Below are 20,583 nucleotides of genomic sequence, written 5' to 3'. Positions count from 1 at the left end.
TCATCCTCCTTCCATGGCCATCAGCAAGTTCCATAAATGGTTGTTTACTTTCTCTTTTCTGTCCCTACTAGCAATGCCCTTGTTCAGACCCAAATTATCTATGTCTTGGAATACTGCAATAACATCCCCCAAATTCAGCCTATCTCTGCTGAACCTTGTCTCCCTCAAAGCCGTCGCTACAACCACCATTTAAAACCCTAAGCCCATCACTTCCCTCCTTAAAACCTTCTAACGACTAGTCAGCTGGATAAAGTCCAAGCTCCTAACTGAGCATAGTCCACCGTGCCTGCTTCCTTATTCTCACCTCTCAGAATTTCATATTTTGAAACTTTTGGCTCCACGAACCCTGCATTTCCACCCTTCTCGGCCCGCCCCCCCACACCCCTATACACTGTGATCTTCCATGCTTTTCGTCTTTTGCCAGTGCTTTCTCCTCTACCAGGAATACTCTCTCCACACTTCCTCACTTTATCTGACCAAACCCTATGCATCTTAAACTCTTCCACACGTGACTAATTACCTTGGTAGTCTTTCCCACCGAGCCTGGAAGCAGCATCAGAATCCTTCTGACAGAAACTACCCATCAATTGACTGGAGTTGGCAACACAAAGAAAACCTTCTGTGTTCCCTGATGTAAACTATTGGTCTACTTCACTTATTTTATTCACTAGCAAAGGCCTGATTCCAATGAGCTTGCTAAAAAGTATCAAGGCCTCTAAAATGCTAGATGGAACAACTGAGCAGGTTTGGTCATCAATCACTGAAGAGCATGTGAGGGGTTATCAGGCCCTATAGTACCATGAGCCAGCAGTAAAGAGATTCAGACAAAAAAAGCGGAAGAAGACCATTTGTTCTTTCTCAGCTGAATCCTTCTGAGCAGGAGCCGTAACGTTATGAATGTGTTCCAGTTATCAGATGTTAAGTGCCCTATAAATGCTTTTAAAGAACATACAAGCCAAACTAATGTGCCAAAATAATGGGGGAAGGTAAATGAGAAATGAGTCCATGAAATCATTCAGACATTCTCAGCAAATTGAGGGGTAAACAAAAGAAATGTGGAAGCCAGCAGCCTGCTTCTAGTGTGCATTCCAAAGACTTCTGCGAATCTTAACTTTCAGTTCCAGAAAACAGCATTTAAGGGGAATAAGGCAATACATGTTCATTTCATAGTCAATCTCCTTTCACAGGTGCCCTCTCGTTAGGCATTGCTTGATTATAATTCTGACAATTGTAGACAACTTAATTTTTGACACCCTAAGCCATTAGATACATAAACGCCAGTGGTTGTTCAGGTTAACCAAAGCCTTATTATGTGTTTCCCCCTGAAGTTTTGGATCAAAATCTGCAAAGTTTCCTGTGACAAATGGAAAAATTATAATGATTAAACAACTCTACTCCAATTTACTTCCCTTCCTCTCCCCTCCCCTTCCCTCCCCTCCCTCCCAGCCCCCCACTTTCATGACTACCAAAGCAAATTAATGATTTTGGAATCTGTGCATTTTATGATGATGTGACTGATTTTCTCAGTTGGTCGATATGTGGAACTTGAGCAAAGTTAGGAAAAGTCCAAATGTGTCACTATGAATCAATGGGTTACGGAGTAACTTCATGTCAATACACAGCATTTAGAAAGATATGCACCCAATTACAATCAGAGGTTATCTCAGGCTGGTGGAGTTACAGGTTATTTTCCATTCCCCTCTTTTTGCTCATCTATAATTTAAAATGTTCTACAGGAGTTTATTTGAGTTAATTACTTTTGAAATGTTCATTTCTAAATTACAAAACCCTTTCCTTTACCATTCACAACGCCCCCCCCCCCCAACCATCGCAAAATCCTCTCTGCTATGAAATAGGTGTAAGTCTAAACTTATTCTGGCTATACTCTTTTATGCAAATGACTATCCTGAGACATTTACAGCCAAATATGGAACAACTCACATTATCAACAATTCGGCATTTAGCTTATTGTAATTATTTAAACTCTCCACAATAATTACTTTTTAAGGTTAGAACCTTCTTTACCACTAAGTTTCTAATTAAACATCTTTAAATAAGGTATTCTTTATAGTACAGAAATTGTTCTCTCATATATGGGATGCATGTATTTGATTTTATAAAATCATATATATTTGATTTTATGAGGCCTGGCTATTTTATAGTAAATGTTAGTACATTGAAGAATGTGACCATAACTTAGATCATAGATATCTTTATCTGGTGACTTAAAGGGATGATCTTCTGAGTTGGAGACTTTCTCTTTTGGATGAGTGTACCAGTAAAGGAGGCTAAAATGAAACTTTTGTTGCTTAAAAAAAGATAGATAATTGGTTAGATGGATGCATGAATGTATGGATAGACTGACAGACCGACAGACTGACAGCTCCCAGTAAAATAGCTACTTGGATGACTAGAAGAAATAAAGAAGGGAGGCATAACATGGAAAACTAGGTTTTCTAGGTGGTCTGCAGTGATACAAAAGCATGTTTAAAGGGCAGGATGTGAAGAGAAGCCGGAAGGAAATTCCCAGCAAAAGCCCTGCCAGCCCCACTCTGAGCTGGCACACTGTGGAAACCTATTCGGGCGCCATGTCTTTAAGCTGAGCATACATTTCCACTTGAATTAATGATGGATATATGTGTCTGCCCTCCAAGATCCCAGGGCAGTTAACGGATGGAGTTGGAGGGGCTTTATAAATTCTTCACCCATGTTTTCGGGGCTGCTGTGGCACCCCTCTACCACACACCCATTTTGTCTGTGCACATTGGAGGGAGAGAGTGAGAAACTGACAGTCTTACCTGTGAGGTCTCTTCTATCTTAAACTGATCTGCTTGTTATTGTAAAACGATAATCTTTGTTTGCTACTATTGAGAGACAGAATATAGACCCTCATGGCATGATTGTTGGGATATCAAATCTTTTATTAATCTCATAATGATTTTAATGAACTCACGCCAACCCTAGTCAAATGGCCCAGCTCTTTTCATTTTTCCCTATCAGGCTACCACAATTCCTCATAACTTGAATAGCACAATTAAACATCTCCTGACTTCATTTCCTCACCTATAAAATGGGAAGGTATAACTCACATTCACTCCTTATACCATACAGCTTTACTGAGATCTAACTGACATATTAACATTGTGTAAGTTTAAGGTATACAATGTGATGATTTGATACACATACATATTGTGAAATATTACCACAATAAAGTTAGTTAACGTATCCATCACCTCACATAATTACCATTTTTGTGGTGGTGGTGACTTACAAATATACAATATAGTATTATTATCTATAGTTACCATATTAAATCCCTAGAACTTATTCACCTAATAACTGGAAGTTTGTACCCTTTGATCAACATCTCTTCCTTTACCCCAACCCTCAGCCCCTGGTAACCACCAATCTGCTGTTTCTGTGAGTTTGGCTTTTTTAGATTCCACACAGAAGTGAGATCATACAGTATTTCTCTTTCTCTGATGGACTTATTTCACTTGCCCTCAAGGTTCACCCATCGTGTCATAAATGGAAGGATTTCCTTCTTTTTATGGCTGAATAATATTGCGTGTGTGTGTGTGGCTGTGTATTTTTATCCACTCATCTGTTGACAGACACTTAGGTTGTTTCCATGTCTTGGCCATTATAAATCACGCTGCAATGAACATGGAGGAGCAGATATCTCTTTGAGATAGTGATTTCATTTCCTCCAGATAAACACCCTGAGATGGAATTGCTGGATCATACGGTAGTTCTTTTTGTTTATTTTTCGTTAGGAAGATTATCCCTGAGCTAACATCTGTGCCAATCTTCCTCCATTTTGTATGTGGGATGCCGTCACAGCATGGCTTGATGAGCAGTGTGTAGGTCTGCTCCCAGGATCCAAACCCTTGAACCCTGGGCCACCAAGCAGAGTGCACAAACTCAACTACTATGCCACCAGGCTGGGCCCTAGTACTTCTATTTTTAATTTTTTGAGAAATCTCCATACTGTTTTCCACAGTAGCTGTACCAATAACTTATTTTCTTAAATTTGTTTTTGTAGATTTCTTTATTTTAATTTTTCTATATCAAAATTATGAACTATCTTTAGTCATAAAATCAGACAACTGGTTAATATAGTGATTGTGCTCAAAAACTTAGTTGGAATAATTATTTGTTGTTCAGACTTGGGGATAACATGAAGAAAGTATCAAAAACCAATTGATTAGGGGCCCGCCTGGTGGTGTAGTGGTTAAGTTCACACACTCCGCTTCGGCGACCCAGGCTTCACAGGTTTGGATCCTGGGTGTGGACCTACACACCACTCCTCAAGCCATGCTGAGACAGTGTCCCACAGGCAAAACAGAGGAAAATTGGCATAGATGTTAGCTCAGCAACAGTCTTTCTCAAGCAAAAAGAGGAAGATTGGCAACAGATGTTAGCTCAGGGCCAATCTTCCTCACCAAAAGAAAATTTAGTTGATTAAGCCAAAGGCTACTTTGAGAATTTTGCATGCTACAATGCTTTTCTTTCAATCATGTATTTACTAAGGATCTATTATATGCCAGGAAATGTCCGAAGTATTGGGTTTATAGAGATATATTTTTTTAAAGTTAATAGGCATATTAAAAATTGCTCAAACTCAGTAATCAGAGAGAGGAAAATTAAAATTGCAATAAGATATCACTTTATGCTTATTGGACTGATAAAAAGGCAGAAAGCTGGAAAATTCCTAAATGCTGCCAGGGATATTCAGATAGAGAAAATTTCACTGAGACTGGTCAGAATGTAGACTGTGCAGCCATTATGGAGACTAATTTGGAAATACTTAATTCAAATCGAATATATCCATGACCCAGGAGTTCTGGATTTGGAGATATACGTAATCCAAAGAAATTCTCACACAGCTTTATAAGGAGATATTGTATTGTGAAATTCACTAAAGCTTTACTTGTGATGAAAGGAGGATGGAGACGAACTGTAGGACAGAAAAGTTGTGGTGGATGCACAGCACTCAGGATTCTCTACCTGCCAGAATCCACAGAGCAGATGCACGCCTAGCGATACAGGGGAATCTTCAGAGTAGAGTAGTGAACAAAAGCATGCAATGAGTAACAGATATCACACAAAATATAAAACAGAAGAAAAAATGTACAGATTGGTAAAGGGAGACAGGTACCACAATTAGTGCAATAAATCATCACACTGTCGTGATGGAATCCTGTACAGAAACAATGAAGGTACAAAGTCACTGGCTGTAGTGAGAGAAGAGGAGAGAGTGAGCCCAGGGCAGAGAGCAGAGAACACGTTGGGGAAGAGAGAACCCTTGGGCTATCTGTGTATCCTTCTGTTAGCTCTCTGCCAGGTTTTGGACCACATAAGACTCTAAAACTTTCTCTAACATAATTATAAGCAATTGGGCAGGTCCTGCATGATATGGTGGCTGAGGTTTTATGATATGAGGAAAAGTCTGTGGGATTTAGGGAAAACTAGACCTGGGCTTAGATCTTAGTTCCACCATCTATACCTGATGATGCACATTTTAAACCATCTGAGCCTCAAAATATCTGAACTTCAGCGTCTTCATTTTGAAATGAAGCCCCATAAAGTTACGAGAATAAAATGTGATAACATATATGATGTGCCTAGTAATGTGCCTGGAAAATAACACGTCTTCAACCAAGCTTAGCTCCTCTGTGATCCCTCTTCTATAATATACAGTACATAGATCATTTAGGTTACTACAGCATATAAAGGACAAAAAACAACTTTCATTGAAAAATATTGATTAGTGAATTTTTGGAAGTTATCTGGCCATAAATTACTTCAAAAGATAATAATTTTTTTTTAAAGATTTTATTTTTTTCCTTTTTCTCCCCAAAGCCCCCCGGTACATAGTTGTATATTCTTCCTTGTGGGTCCTTTTAGTTGTGGCATGTGGGACGCTGCCTCAGCATGGTTTGATGAGCAGTGCCATGTCCGCGCCCAGGATTCGAACCATCGAAACACTGGGCTGCCTGCAGCGGAGCACGCAAACTTAACCACTCGGCCACAGGGCCAGCCCCAAAAGGTAATAAATTTTATTTTAACCAAAAATTGTTTTCTATTAGGCTGGATTGTGAGGTTTTTTTCTATTTTGTTCCCTCCTGTGTTATTTTCTTTCAAACAGGATATGCTGACTTTTTGATTTGGAAAGTTAAATGAAAATTAAATTTTATTTTATTTTATTTTTTTTGAGGAAGATTAGCCCTGAGCTAACATCTGCTGCCAATCCTCCTCTTTTTGCTGAGGAAGACTGGCCCTGAGCTAACATCCATGCTCATCTTCTTCTTCTTTATATGTGGGACGCCTGCCACAGCATGGCTTGAGGATTGGTGCATAGGTGTGCACCTGGGATTGGAATCGGCAAAACTCGGGCCACCAAAGCAGAACGTGTGAACTTAACCGCTGCGCCACCAGGCTGGCCCCTGAAAATTAAATTTTAAAAAATCTCCTTCCTTGCAAGTCTCTTTCCTTTGTACCACCTTGTCCCTCAAATCAGCCACAACTATAGGTTTACATCTCATGTCTCCTCTCTGGGCTGTGTTGAGTGTTTTACTTAATTTTACAGTCCGATATTTTTGTGGTTATAATATCTTTGCTTTCATCCAAGCCATATTTTAAATGCATCATGCCTATATTTAAAGAGGGACATATAATTGAAACCTCTGACAGTAGAATTTATAAAAAGTCAAAAACAAAGAAAAGGGGGAGATCTGATCTTCTAGACAAATTTTCTCCACTCCCTGAACTTCAAGGATATATTTAATGAGATGGCAGGGGAATGGTACATTTTTGCTTGAAATCTAAGGTCATCCGATTGAAAATGGAAAAAAAAATATGAAAAGGAAAAGTTAGAGGCTAGAGAGAGAGGAAACTGAACTCAAATTTAGTATTCACCAGAATTATCTTATGCAAATTTGTTAATATCTCTGCCCTTTAAATTGCATATCTGTAAATTAAGGATAATATGGTCTATGCTACAGGGTCATTTTAAAGGTTAGAGGGTTAGAGGCATTATATGGAGATAATTTACCAGAGTACATGATATATAGTAATTGCTCAATAAATTGAAGGTATGATACATTAATCTAACAAATATTTTTGGACACCTACTAAATGCAAGTTTCTAATCACTGGAAACACAGCAATGAATAAAACAGACAAAAATATCCCACCTTCATGGATGCTGATAAGTCCTATGGAGGAAACCAAGGCAAAAAAGAGCGAGGGGACACCATGGATGGGGGGCTTTGCAATTTTCAATTGGGTGGTCAAGTCCGCTTCATAAAAAAGTTGACATTTAAGGGAAGTCTGAAGGAGACTGGGAATGAGGGAAATGAATATTCGCCTTTCTAAATGGGCAGCTCCATATGAAAATGACAACTTGGAAGAGCACTCCTCATGTATTCGTGATGGCTTGTCCTTCTGACATCAAGTGAAACACAAATCCCAATTTGAGAGCCCTGGGGCTTCCTCAAATGAGAAAAACTGCAGGTCAAGAAAATGGAGAATTAAAGACTGTGGCTGTATCTCCTGCCCTTTGATTTCCATCTATTCTTGCTTCATTTCTCACATCAAAATATATGTGAATTCTTTAGATTATCAGCAGGAAAAACTTTATTCTATTACATATTGCATTAAGATTATTATCTTTCTTGTTCCCTCTACTAGAATATCAGGCACAAAAAAATTGTTTCTAGGGAGAAAAATTGACCAGATAACTCTGTGCTTAGAGATGAAAAATAATTTCAGCTATGGTTTGCAACCAGAGCAAGTATAATCTGATTTGGGGCTGCAGCGAGAAAGAGAGAAGATTCTTGACAAGATCACTTCTTTTCTTCTCTCCTTCTCTCTCTCTCTTTTCCCCTGGGTGCCTCAGTATCGAAGCGGTTCTGTCAGTATGGAAAGATGAGAGTAGAATATTAAAAAAGGTGTAGGGCCTCAGGAAAGGGATTACACATATACATTCTGAGTCAAAAGGGCATTGCCATTTGCTTTCCTGTGTCTTCTGGCTCTTGGCCCAGGAACAATACTGCCTAAATGCTTTGCAACTGCAAGAGGCCTAAGAAAAGCCACATTACCAAAATGTTCCATGAAATACAAACTTCGAGACAATGCCACAAAGGGTACTGAACACTGAAGTGTAGAGAATTTGATAGACAACTCAGAAAAGACTGAATCCTGCGTTAACTTTTAATTTATAAATTTTAAACAGATACTTGACTGCTACTTCAGCACATACCTAGAAAGAGAGGTAAATTCTACACATACAATGTTGTAATGTTTAAAAGTTACATTGCGTTACCCTTAATGAAGTGCTAACTTTCTCCTACCTTCTCCATGCCCAAAGACAGGACTATAAAATGAAACTACTTGACGTGGCAAGGGTAGTCCAAGAGAAACATGTAGTTGGTGTGACGTCATCAATATGAGTGCGCATGCGCTCACTCATGCGCGCTCTCGCTCTGGCGCACGCGCTCTCAAATAACCTTCAGGGTCTCTCATCTGAGCTTCACTCCATTTGCCTGCCACGTTAATAGTGGTTGAAACACCAAATGTTGCTGAGGAAAATTATCAGTCCTTCATACCCTACTGTGAATAGAGTCTGAGAGCCTGCTGTCCTTGTGGAATAACAAGCAAGAAATCATCAACGGAAAACATCAAGTACCTCGAAGAACAGACAGTGGACAACCACTGTCCTCTTGATCATCACCCGCACTCTCATCATCATGGCTCACGTACTCGGAGCAGGCATGGGAGAGTCTATAGGCTCTGAAGAAAAGCTCTGCTAAGCTACAACACACGTGAAATTGTTCTTAAAGTATCTGTACAGGCATAAATACTATTACGTGAGTCAAAAATGGCCGAAGGAAAATTGTCATGAAAACATATGTGCCGGAACAATGCTCTGGGCGTCAGCCAAATAGCTGAAGGAGCTGTCAGAGGTCAGGGAGTCTACTCTCTACCGTCATCTCTCATTAACTGTAAAATTATAGTTTTAACTGGTTTTATTGTTCCTATTCCGGGCTATAAAATAAACACTGTAGAAAACTTGAAACAGATAAAGGTATAAAGTAGAAAGTATCTACTACTAGAGAAAACAAAAGTTAACGTTTTGGTTTATTTCCTCCTAAGCTCTTCCGTTTTTTTTCTCTCAAGTAAATAATTTTCTTTAGTCTACCCAGGTGAGATCATTGTGTATATGGATTATTTTAATGTTCTCACTTGAGAGTTAAACCGTGAATATATCAAAATTTGTTTGAATTTTGTAATGGTGACACTATAGTCTTTAAAATGGGTATAACTGGTTATTATCTTTTATAAATATAAATAAAATAAAAGTATACATTTATATAAAGTATATGTAAATGTATACATATATATGTGGAAATATATATGAATATATATTTATATATGGAAATATATTTTTATATATAGTTAGTTTTAAATTTTTTTCTGTTAAGAACAGCCTGACAATAAATCATGAACTTTTGTGCAAAATCTTAATTTTTTCAGGTTAATTCCGAGAACCAGATTTAATGGTTAGAATTGGACCCTTGATCTTTAGTGATATTAAAAACAAAAAACAAAACAAAACAAAAAACAGGCCTAAGGACAAGGGTGCCAGGTGCTGAGAAAAGATGCAGGCTGAAGAACTGTAGCATGTTCCTAGAGGCCCCATGGGGGTACAAGACCAGTGCAATTGATGGAGCTCTTGGTGGGGGGCGGGCAGGGGTACAGAGTGGGAGGTGGGGGATATCCAGGAGTCCAGGAGGAGGGGCTGAAGCAGCAGCTGGAGCTGTGATGAGACAGCAGGGGAGTGGCTATTTAGCCAGTATGTCAATATTTTTACAATCAGCATGACCAGGCCTTTGTGTATTAGATGAAGATAGGAACTGTTACTGAAACATAATGCCACATTACTTTTAGGAAAACTTTGTTTCATTTCATATCCTTACCTTTTGTACATGAAAGCTTCCATATCTCTGTAACCTCATCTATATCGCATATTGGCTTTTTAAACCTTCTCAAATTGTTCTCAGTAAAAATTTGAACTTTTCTTCAAATAAGTTTCTTATATTTTGTATTAAATATCTTATTAGCTAACTAATCAAATATTTTTTCATTTCTATCAATTTGTTGTTATTAATAGAGACAAAGTGACAGAAGACCCTGGGTATTGACCCCAATCTCCATAACCCCCAAACCCCTTGTGCCACATGTGATTAGGTTCACCATCTATAAAATGAAGATGACAACAGACCCCCTACGCCAGGGTTGCATGTGTATGTATATTAAATAGCGAAGTTTTATTTAATAGTGTATGTTAAGTGGAAGCTTATTCAATAATTAAGAGTCTGCATCCCACCCTAGCACAAGAACTGGCGAGATACAAATTTGACCTTCAGCAAAATTATAGACAACCACATGCCAGGGCTTTCAAGTACCTTGTAAATAATCAAAACTGTGAATGAAAAACACTCAAATGTTAACAAAAAAAGAATGTGGATCTACCATATTGCTATTTACCTATTTTACTTATATCAGGTCATTACTGCATTCTTATTAATGCTAAGGCTGCACAACTGAGTTTATAGGCTTTTCTAAGTATGCAGTCATTTAATCTGCAAATAACGGTAGCTTTGTCTTCACTCTGCTCATTATCCCCTGTTTTCTTGTTTCAAGGCTTATTGAATTAGCCAAAACAATCTTGTTTACTCTGGTTTTAATGACAAAGGTTCCAATGTTGCAGCATTATGTTAGTTTTCTCAAATCAGCAATGTATTTGTCTTTAAAAATACTTCCATGTTTACTGAAAGTTTTAAATACAATATAATGGGGGAAACTATTTTGGTAAAATTATATATGAGGAATAGTTTTGTTTTTTTTTAATAATATGGTTATGAATGCCTTTAACAATACTTTATTTCTGAGGCCCAAAACTACGGTTACCTGAAGTAGACAGTCCTAAAGCCTGTAGATTAGTGAATCACCAGAGTCCATATCCTTCTAGTGATGAAGTACCTGCTAGCATGCTGCGCTTGAGTACAATAGTTCTTACTCATTTCAAGTTATAAGCAATTAGAATACAGATTAAAAAGTGTTCATCTATCCAGAAATCCCATTTAAATTACACTTCCTCAATATAGTCAACATGGTGTTAGCCACACCACTCTGGAGAAATGCCTACTTCTCATAAAACCATAAATTTTCGGGACTGAAAGTACTTTTAATGGCCCAAACACCCAAGAAATCAGGGCCTGAGTCCCTTCTATTGCGTGCCTGAAAAGTGTTTTTCCAGCTTATGCTGGCCCTCCTAGAGTGACAGAATAAACTATCTCCCAAGATGTGTGCTTCCATTTCTGAACAGGTTTGATCATTAGTAAATTCTAATACTGAACCAAGAAATCTCTCAACCTTTGGCCCAATTCAACCATTCTGTAGTTTGTTCAACAGGAAATATCTGAAGAAGGCTATAAACTCATTCACATTCTTTTTTTCTGGACAAAAAAAAATCCACCAATTCCCAGTATTTCCCCAATCATTCCTAATTTGCTGATACAGACTTTTGTCTTACTCTAGACCACTGGAACACATTAACTTTTGTGTCTTATTACCTCCTGGCTTCTAAAGCTGACACATTGATTCTTCCAGTTCTTGCCCTAATTACATTTGTTCCACTTCTATCCAACCAACGTAGAAGATTAAACTTCAGTGTCACCTTAATATGTCACTTATGAAAGGAGACAAGATTAATAATCTGATAAAATAAGACTGTTCAAATAGCTGGTCATTACTAAGTACCTAATCTCTCCTTTGCCAGGTCAATAATTAACTTCTATAGCTGCTTAGTATAATTTGTTGTACCGACTAAGGTCCAGACACCTGGGTCTTGTTCTGCCTTCATGGTTCTCAGGTCTCTTATTTGTAAAATGAGGGTGTTGGTCTCTAAACTCGCTTTTGTTTTTTAATCTCTGTAGGAATGCTGGTGTCTATATGTTACAGAACAGGAAAACCACATAACTGCTCTCAACATATGTCATCAAAATCATTGCCAAAAAAATGTTATAAGAGGATTCATACCACCTGTATTTCATATGTGAGTTGCTTCAGTGGATTAAAAAATATTATCTACAAACATATATACTATTATATTATATATGGTGTGGCAATTGAGTTGGTACACAACAGGCTAATAAAAAAGCTGATAAAATGAGATTATTTGAGTTATAGTCCTGTCTAACCCTTACAAAACTTTCTGGCATTTGAACATAAGAACTAAACAATGCAGCAGATAGAATGATTTTCCTTTAAGCAAAGCCCAGAGCAAGGAGAACACATTGCCCATTACTGCCTTCTGAAACCTTTTTCCAGGCATAAATGTATGTACTGTAAATTAATAGCATTCTCCCTTACCAAAAAGAATATGGGTTTCTTTTTCTCCATGTACCATCTAGCATAAAGACAACACTCATTAAAAGTTGAATAATAATGAAGCTCCATTGGCTGGTTTAATTTTAGGAAGCATCATTGTGGAAGATGGACCAAAAAGCATATTCTGAGATTTAGATATACAATGCAATTGCTGTCAATATCTAAAAACAATTGCTGAAATGAACATGATATGAATACCTTGAATAAAGCAATCCTGGCTGCTCACTGTGTTGCATTAAAGCACACAAACTCATGCACATACACACGCGGCTTTACACTGCCCAATTTGGGGTTTGTAAAAGCTACGTGGTCTGTATTTCCGTTTGTGATTTGTTTTTCTCCTGATTTCCTCTCTCTCTTTTCTCAGGTTCACATAACATTTATTTCATACATTTTCCTAACAGTAAACATATAGTCTGTGGGTAACAGTGCTGCTGACTGATTATATTTTACTGAGGTGGTAGATTGCTTAAAGACAACATCAAAAAGTTTGCCATCGACTCCCTTTCTTTTGAACTACTCCGAGCCCTAATATTTGCTTGGCTTCTGAACTGAGTTGCCAAACACCCTTCTCCAAAACCTTAGATTCTCTCTTAAACTGTGGAACCTCTCTCCACAGAAACACTAACCTCTATAGAAAAAAGGCAGAAAACAGAAAAGGGTGTGTATGCACCCCCTGCTCATGTTTCTGAAAAGAAAATCAAATAGGCTCTCAAAGAAAATAAGCATCAAGTGATATGAAAGCAACAGTTTTATTTAGGGGGTTTTTAGTTTGATTGCTTTTGGTATGTTTTTCCATTGTGGTGGGGAGAAGTGGGAGCACCATTATGAATGCAGAGAGAATATTTGCACCAAAGATATGCAGAATATGATTGATCTGCAGGTGTCTGGGCAACCAAGAGAACATCTAGGAAGTGAAACAAGAGGGGCCTGTACGCTAAGGCCAAAGTAGACCCCTGTAAGATGCATTATGGGAGCTGGGCACAATGTACCAGACAGGGCCAATGGCCTTGTTTGCCAGAGACTGGAGTTCAGTGACTGATCTGGAAGGATATTCAAGCCGCAGAATAATGCAAAAACATCTCAGGCACACTGTAGATTGTGGAACATGTGGGGAGACCATTGCTCTAAGCTAAGGACAGGAAGTTCCTCACTGTATTGCAATATATTGTTCTTCTGCCCAGTGTTTGCAGTTAGGCAATGACAGGTTATCAGGTGAGCATCTCCTAGTTGGGATACGAGCACTCAAACTGATTGTGGAGTCCTCTCTTCCCAAACACTGCTCTTTCATGCCAGGGACATCTAGACCTAGGGATTTTAAATGTATTGCTCTTGATTTCATGTAGTTTACTTGAGCAGTGAAAGCAAAGTATCTATAGCCTGAATTTCTCTTGGAGTTCTTATATTTCTGATCAATTTCTCATGAAGAGTGACCTTAGAGGGTACCCATATTCACCTCAAGGGAGAGCCGGTTATTAATACAATGTTAGTGCTCAATCAGAAGAACTGCAAGTGTTGCCCCCTTTGTTTTGATAAGTTCTCTGTACTGTTCCTATGTGCACCTTTATGTAAGGAATCACTGTGTAGGCCAAATGTTCCTTGATCTAGATAGCTTATAAGCATCTGTATAAATTTACATTAGAAATTCAATTAACTTTATATTAAAAGGTCAATTAACTCGGCCATGATAAAGATTATTTTTAATTACTTTTCCTTGTAGGGCTTCTCTTCTTGTCCAAGCACAAGTGACACTATCAAATGATAGTCTCATTGCCTGTTGCTTGCCTGAAACTCATATGCAAAACACACTAGAAATGACTGTCTTGGTTAAATGAATTAACAGGACACTCTGTGCAGTTCACCACTCTTAGAGTCCTTAGGACTCAAAATATCGGCAAGCAATAATAGAGAATTTCAGCTTAAACACTCTCTATAAGATCATTCATGACAATATCCTTTATTATTTGTTCTTATTGGTTTTTGTGTCCTTGGTGAAAGATGATAATAAAGTAAAATGATTTTAAGAGTTAGTCCTTATTACATTATATCACAGTGTATTTTATTAAAAACTGAACAAATAATGACATCAAAGACTAGCTGTCCCATTCTATTAGAGGGCTCTTGGTTACCTTTGGTTTTATTTATTTATTTATTTTTTTGAGGAAGATTAGCCCTGAGCTACCATCCGTGCCCATCTTCCTCTACTTTATATGTGGGATGTGTACCACAGCATGGCTTGACAAGTGATACATGGGTCCACACCCAGGATCTGAACCAGTGAACCCCAGGCCACCAAAGCGGAATGTGCTAACTTAACCTCTGCACCACCAGGCCAGCGCCACCTTTGTTTTAATATGTGCCACAATTCACTCATTCATGTGGCACTGGAGCACTCAAGAGGTTACCACTTGGCACTGTGTAACAAGTGGTAATGGAGTGTCCACTTATCAAGTGGTAACCAATACTAAGCTATCACTCAGTCATTGTTTCAAAAGAAAACAATAAATAAATAAAGATATGTATAAATATATACATACATAATATAATATATATGACTATATTTTATATATTAATATATTAACTCAGACCTCCAAATTACTAGCAACTTAAAAAATAAAGCAAACACTACTCAGGAATTTGATATGAGGCAAAGTCTGAAGATGAACTTTTTTGTTTCATTTTTGCAGAAGGGACCAGCTTGCACCTTACAGGAGCAATAACAATGTGCTAAGCACCTTATAAACATCAATATAATTCTCACTACAACCCTATGAGATATAACTCATTTTTCCCATTTTACTGATGAGCAAACTAAAGCTTATGTTGCAGCCAACGTCACACAGTTCATTAGTGGCAGAGGCAGAAATGACACCCACATCAATCTGCCTTTCCAGACTTCCCATTTTCCCCTGGGCTCAAAGCACAGGCTCTAAGAGCAGTGAGGCCAGGAAAAGCTTATGAAAGGGTGTTTGGGAGTGTGTCAAATGCTTAGAGGGCAGTATTGAAACTGGAGCAGAGGAAGGGGATGGTTTAGGCCAGTGCAACTCAAAGAGTGGGGTCACAAGAGTCTATGTCATTAAGCATATTTTCCCCACAACAGTACTTTTTCAGTGAAGGGAGCTGTGTGTTGATTTACAGTCCAGGGCATGCTTCTTATCTCCTTGTGGACCAGTAACAGCTTGCAAACCAGCAACCAGTCCATGGACCACACTTTAAGTGGAGCAAGCTTAAGGAATGTATTACGAAATTTTCCTTTTCTGTGAACAGTTAAATCATTTTGGATAAAAGTTATCCAAACATGTCCTATATGTTTCTCTATTTATAAAAAAGAAAGCCACATCTTATCCACATTACAGAGAGTAATGAAGGCTGAAGTCCCAAATCCTATAAATTACAGGGGCATTCATCTTAGTTGAAGTGGTATTGCCCTTACTTTTAATAAGCTAATCTTTTCCAACAGCAAAGGAAAATAGCTTTCTTAAAGAATGAACAATATAGCCATCAAACAACATGATGTTTGGAGTGAAATACAAATTTTTAAAATGTGTTAGTCATACCTGCACCTCCGCCAATGCTTAGAATCTTAATTTCTGACTTTTTGTCTCCAATCCTGCAAAAACAAATGCATGTATTTTAAGAAAAATGTGTTAGGTGCTTTGTAAAATCTGATTATCAGGTTTAGTTGAAGAGAAGAGACTGAAATTACAGTGAACAAAAACTAGGCCAACATGAAAGGTCCCAATCATTTCAGTGGTTATATTGTTGTCTTGAGCAACCTGTAGAAATATAGGTTCCATTCATTAACAGTCTTTAACTGGGAGACTTTTAGAAACAGCATTATAAACTTCTCAGAGGTAGGAAAACCATTGGTTTAGAGATTGTTTGGAGAACAAGAATAGAAAAAGTAGTATGCTAAGAGAAATAAGTCAGATGGACAAAGTCAAACAGGATACGATCTCACTCATAACAACAACAACAAATAAACACATAGAGATTAGATTGGTGGTTACCGGAGGGGAAGCAGGGGGCGGGAAGGGGTGACTGGGCACATGTGTACCATGACGGATGGTAATTAGTCTTTAGGTGGTGAACATGATGTGGTCTACACAGAAATCGAAATATAATAATATGCACCTGAAATTTATATAATGTTATAAACCAATGTTACCTCAATTAAAAAAGAAAAGAAAATATTAAATGTAAAAAAAAGAAAAAGTAGGCCTTTGAGTCTAGTGATATCATCAGACATTCATTGTAGGTGGGGGGAAAGCTAAGGGGATTCCCACTATCTCCAGGATATCTGCCTTCCATCCTTCCTTCTGGCTAACTTCCTTTCAACAAACAAAGGTTTATTAAACATTTATTATATGCCCATCCTAGGCATTGAGGATATAAAAATGAATAAGACACTACTTTGCTCTCAATTTGGAATCTGAGATAATAAAGCCCAGCATTATAGCTCTAGGACTAGAAATAGAGTGGAACTGATGCAATGGGAAGCAACAGTGGGACTTGCTTTAGATGATGTAAAGGGGTCAGAAAAACAACGAGTGCACAGTGATTGCCCAGTCTCCAGCTTTGATGACTTAATTAAGTGTGGTGCCAAAAAGGAAGCTGGAGAATATAGTTTAGCGGCAAATTTATGTTTCGTCAGGGTTTTTTTTTTCTTTTTTTTTGTTTTCTGTTTTTGAGAAATCTGAATTCAACAGACATTTAGATAGGCAAGATTTAAGCTGGGTGAGACAGAGGTCAGGATCAATGATGTATTCTGGAGAATTACTGTCATAAAGTAATGGCCAAAACTAGGAAAGTAGATTCCACCACCCAAGGATATGGCACATTGTTAGAAGAGTGGTGGATGATGATGTAATGCCAACTTTTAAAAGTCACTGGATTATGTGGAATATTCAAAGTAGAGGAAAATGGTAAAGCTCAGAGAGATGGTAGGACAATTAGATGGATGATAGGACAATTACAGGAGGAGAAAGCCATCAGTAGTGTCACAGGTGGCAATGTACTACTAAAAAATAAAAAAGGAAAAATATGCATTGAATTTGGCAATATGAATATCTTTTTGATAACAGCAGTTTTAAAAGAAGATTGAAAGCAGAAGTCAGATAGCTGTGGGATTCAAAGTGAACTTGTTAAAGAGGAAGATCTAGAGATCATTGAAATCGGATGAATGAGTGAGCAGAGAAAGGAATGATGGCTAGAGGTGAACATGAACTGAAAGAAGGGTATTTGTTTGGGCTTTGGGATGGAAAATGAGCCTGTTTTGCAGCTGAAGTAAAAGAGCCTACACAGACTAATAGGATGAAGACAGGTGGAAGCAAGGTTCTTAAGGAAATTGGAAGGAGTCAAGGACACCTATGAATGAGTTGCCTTCCTTGGTTCTAATTATCTTCCAGCTCATGCATCCTAATACACTCGTCCCTATCTATCCTCTTGGTTAATTCTTAAAAATGCTTATATCTGTGGGTACCACAATGAGGCTATGCAGGAAAGGACCCAGACTGAAATCTCAGCTTCCTTATATGTTACCTTGGGCAAGTAGTTTAACTTCCCTACATCTTTATTACCTATGAAACAGGATAATAATACCACTTACCCAATAGGACTGAAATCGTATTTTTTATGGAGGTGTTGTGAGGATTAAATGATTTAATTCATGTAAATCTCTTAGAAATGTGTCTGCACACGACAAGCACTCAACATATATTAGCAATCATTATTATTCCAGGCACAACTATGTGATTTACATGAATTAACTCTGACTCCTCACAACCCCTGTAACAGGTATGATTATTATCCCATTTCACATATTACAGTGATAACTAACAATTACTGAAAACTTACTATTTTCCAGGCAAGGATCTAAATCCATTACATGCAACAACAACCAACAACTATTTATAGCTATTTACTGTAACTTACACCATCCCCTCTCCACAGCCAGAGATATCACTGAAGGATTCCTCCCTGGGGAAAGAGAGAATCTGAGAATTCCCTAGCATATGGCTGAGTCCATATCCAATTACTACAGTGAGAGACAGAGACCAAAAGAAAGAGAAAAAGGGAACTCAGCAGAGACATATAGAGAGCAGAGGAAAATTTTATAATAGATAAGAGAAGGTATTACATCTGTGAAAGATGAACAGGATGGTATAAAAAAAAAGGACATTCTTGTAAATTAAAAATATAATAGCAAAAAATTAAAAGGGGCTGAGAGATAAAATTGTAGAAAACTGGAAATATAAGAAAATTAGAGAATCAGTTCTAGAGGTCTGGTGTTTGATGACTAGAAGTTCCAGAAGGAGAAAAACAGAGGGGAGGAATGATTAAACAATAGCAAAGTTTCCCTGAACTGAGGGATCTGAATCTTGATTGAAATGGCCCAGGGACTACACACGTAAATGGGTGAAAAAGACCCACACCACAACTCATTATCTAAAAATTTCCGAATACTTGATACAAGAGAAGATCCTGAAAGCTTCTAAGTAGAGAAAAGAAAAACAAAATAACAACAAAAATGTCACAAGCCGAAGATGAGGAATTTGAAGGGCATTGGATTTCTCTACAGTAACTCTAGTAGCTAAATAAAAGACAATGAAAAATTACCTTTGAATTTCTGATATAACATCATTTCAGGATAGAGTTTTATACCCAAACTATCTAACAAACATGAGCATGGAGTGAAGACATCTTTAAACACACAAAGTCTCGAAAAGTTTACCTCCCATGCACTCTTCTTGGGACGCTCTTAAAGGATTAGCTGAAGAAAAAGAAAAAGACTAAGGAAACCAAGAAAAGAATGGCATGAGATCCAGAATCAGGGAATCCAATACTGGAGAGAAGAGAAGAGAATTTCCAGAAGGTGAAATAAATTCCCTCATTAGTAGTTGTATAGCAGGCCAAAAGCCAGTCACTTCAGGTTGGAATAAAAGAACAGAGAGCTTCAGAAAAGATGTTCTCTTGGGGAAAATATTACAGATTACTTGGTCACTTGGAATATATTGAGAGGAAATTAATACTTATGTTTGGTGTATAAATAATGGTTAAGTATATAGAAAACTAAGAAAAGAAACTAAAATCAAGAAAATAGTTAACTCTAGGAAAAGGAAAAATCCGTACATGAAAGGAAATGTAATTGTTAGTATAATGCATTGTTTAATTATGAATAATATGTACATAGGAAAAATGATATGAACAAATTATACAGCCAAAAATTTTGACATAAATATATTGATATGATAGGGAAGGAAATGTGCAAGTATATTTAGCTCTTTTAATACAGTAAAATTAAGAAGGAGAAGAATGACGTGTTATTTAGAATTAGGAAAGAAAATTCCCTAAGAAACAACTAAAAGATTTTAGCATGTTGACAGTGGTCACTTCTGGAAAGTGGGAGTCAGGGATGGGAGTAGGGCAAGGAACCAGTATTTTTGTCGTTATTGTTGTTATAAGCTTTTTAGAAACATTAGCTTTTTAAAAAAAATTATAAATGAAAAATGAAGCAGGCATGTTGCCTACTTATAACATAAACAACTTTAAGCAGCTATTTTAAAGGTCCTTCAGCTAAATCTCATTACAAATATCACCCTCAGGAAAATAGTACTTTTTCAAATGAATGATACTTCGATTTAGATCATTCCTAATTATATATTACCACTATAATGCAAACTTAGTTATGCCTTTGGAAGTTCTTCAGTCTTTCATAAACTCTATATTCAGTATCTCCAATTACACTGTATACACTTTGAAGACAGGGCTCATCATTCACTATGTTACATCCATCTATGGTGCCTCTTCAAACCAAACTGATGGCTGAAGGAAACCAAGGATCTGGATAAGCTACAGACGTGAACACAGAAGTCTAGTACTGCAAAATAACTCAGAAATTAACTCATTACCTCTAATTTTAGAAATGAGCAAAAAGACCCAAAGAAGTACACTATAATTAGTTCCTAGATAAGAAGTTGTCTGTATTTGCTGTCTGCTTTGACTTTTAACTATCCTATTACTTATTAATATATTCTATAATACTCTATTTTTAAAAATCACACTTAAAAACTGAACCATGAAAAATAGAAAAGGAAACAGAATTCCTTATACATCCAAGAATGC

General features: G+C 37.4%; 1 protein-coding gene across 2 annotated transcripts in view; it reads right to left on the bottom strand.

Moving 5' to 3' along the window:
* Positions 1–20,583, bottom strand: part of HNMT (histamine N-methyltransferase) — a 41,121-nt gene that overhangs the window by 18,902 nt on the left and 1,636 nt on the right. For both annotated transcript variants that reach the window (XM_070581250.1, XM_008523866.2), the window contains one exon: positions 16,017–16,069. In XM_070581250.1, the coding sequence (XP_070437351.1) occupies positions 16,017–16,069 (53 nt within the window). The remainder of the gene's footprint in view (positions 1–16,016; positions 16,070–20,583) is intronic.

Source organism: Equus przewalskii, chromosome 17, assembly GCF_037783145.1.
Source record: "Equus przewalskii isolate Varuska chromosome 17, EquPr2, whole genome shotgun sequence".
In the NCBI taxonomy this organism is placed as follows: Eukaryota; Metazoa; Chordata; class Mammalia; order Perissodactyla; family Equidae; genus Equus; species Equus przewalskii.
The sequence above is the reverse complement of the archived record's forward strand: the minus strand, read 5'-3'. Positions and strand labels throughout refer to the sequence as shown.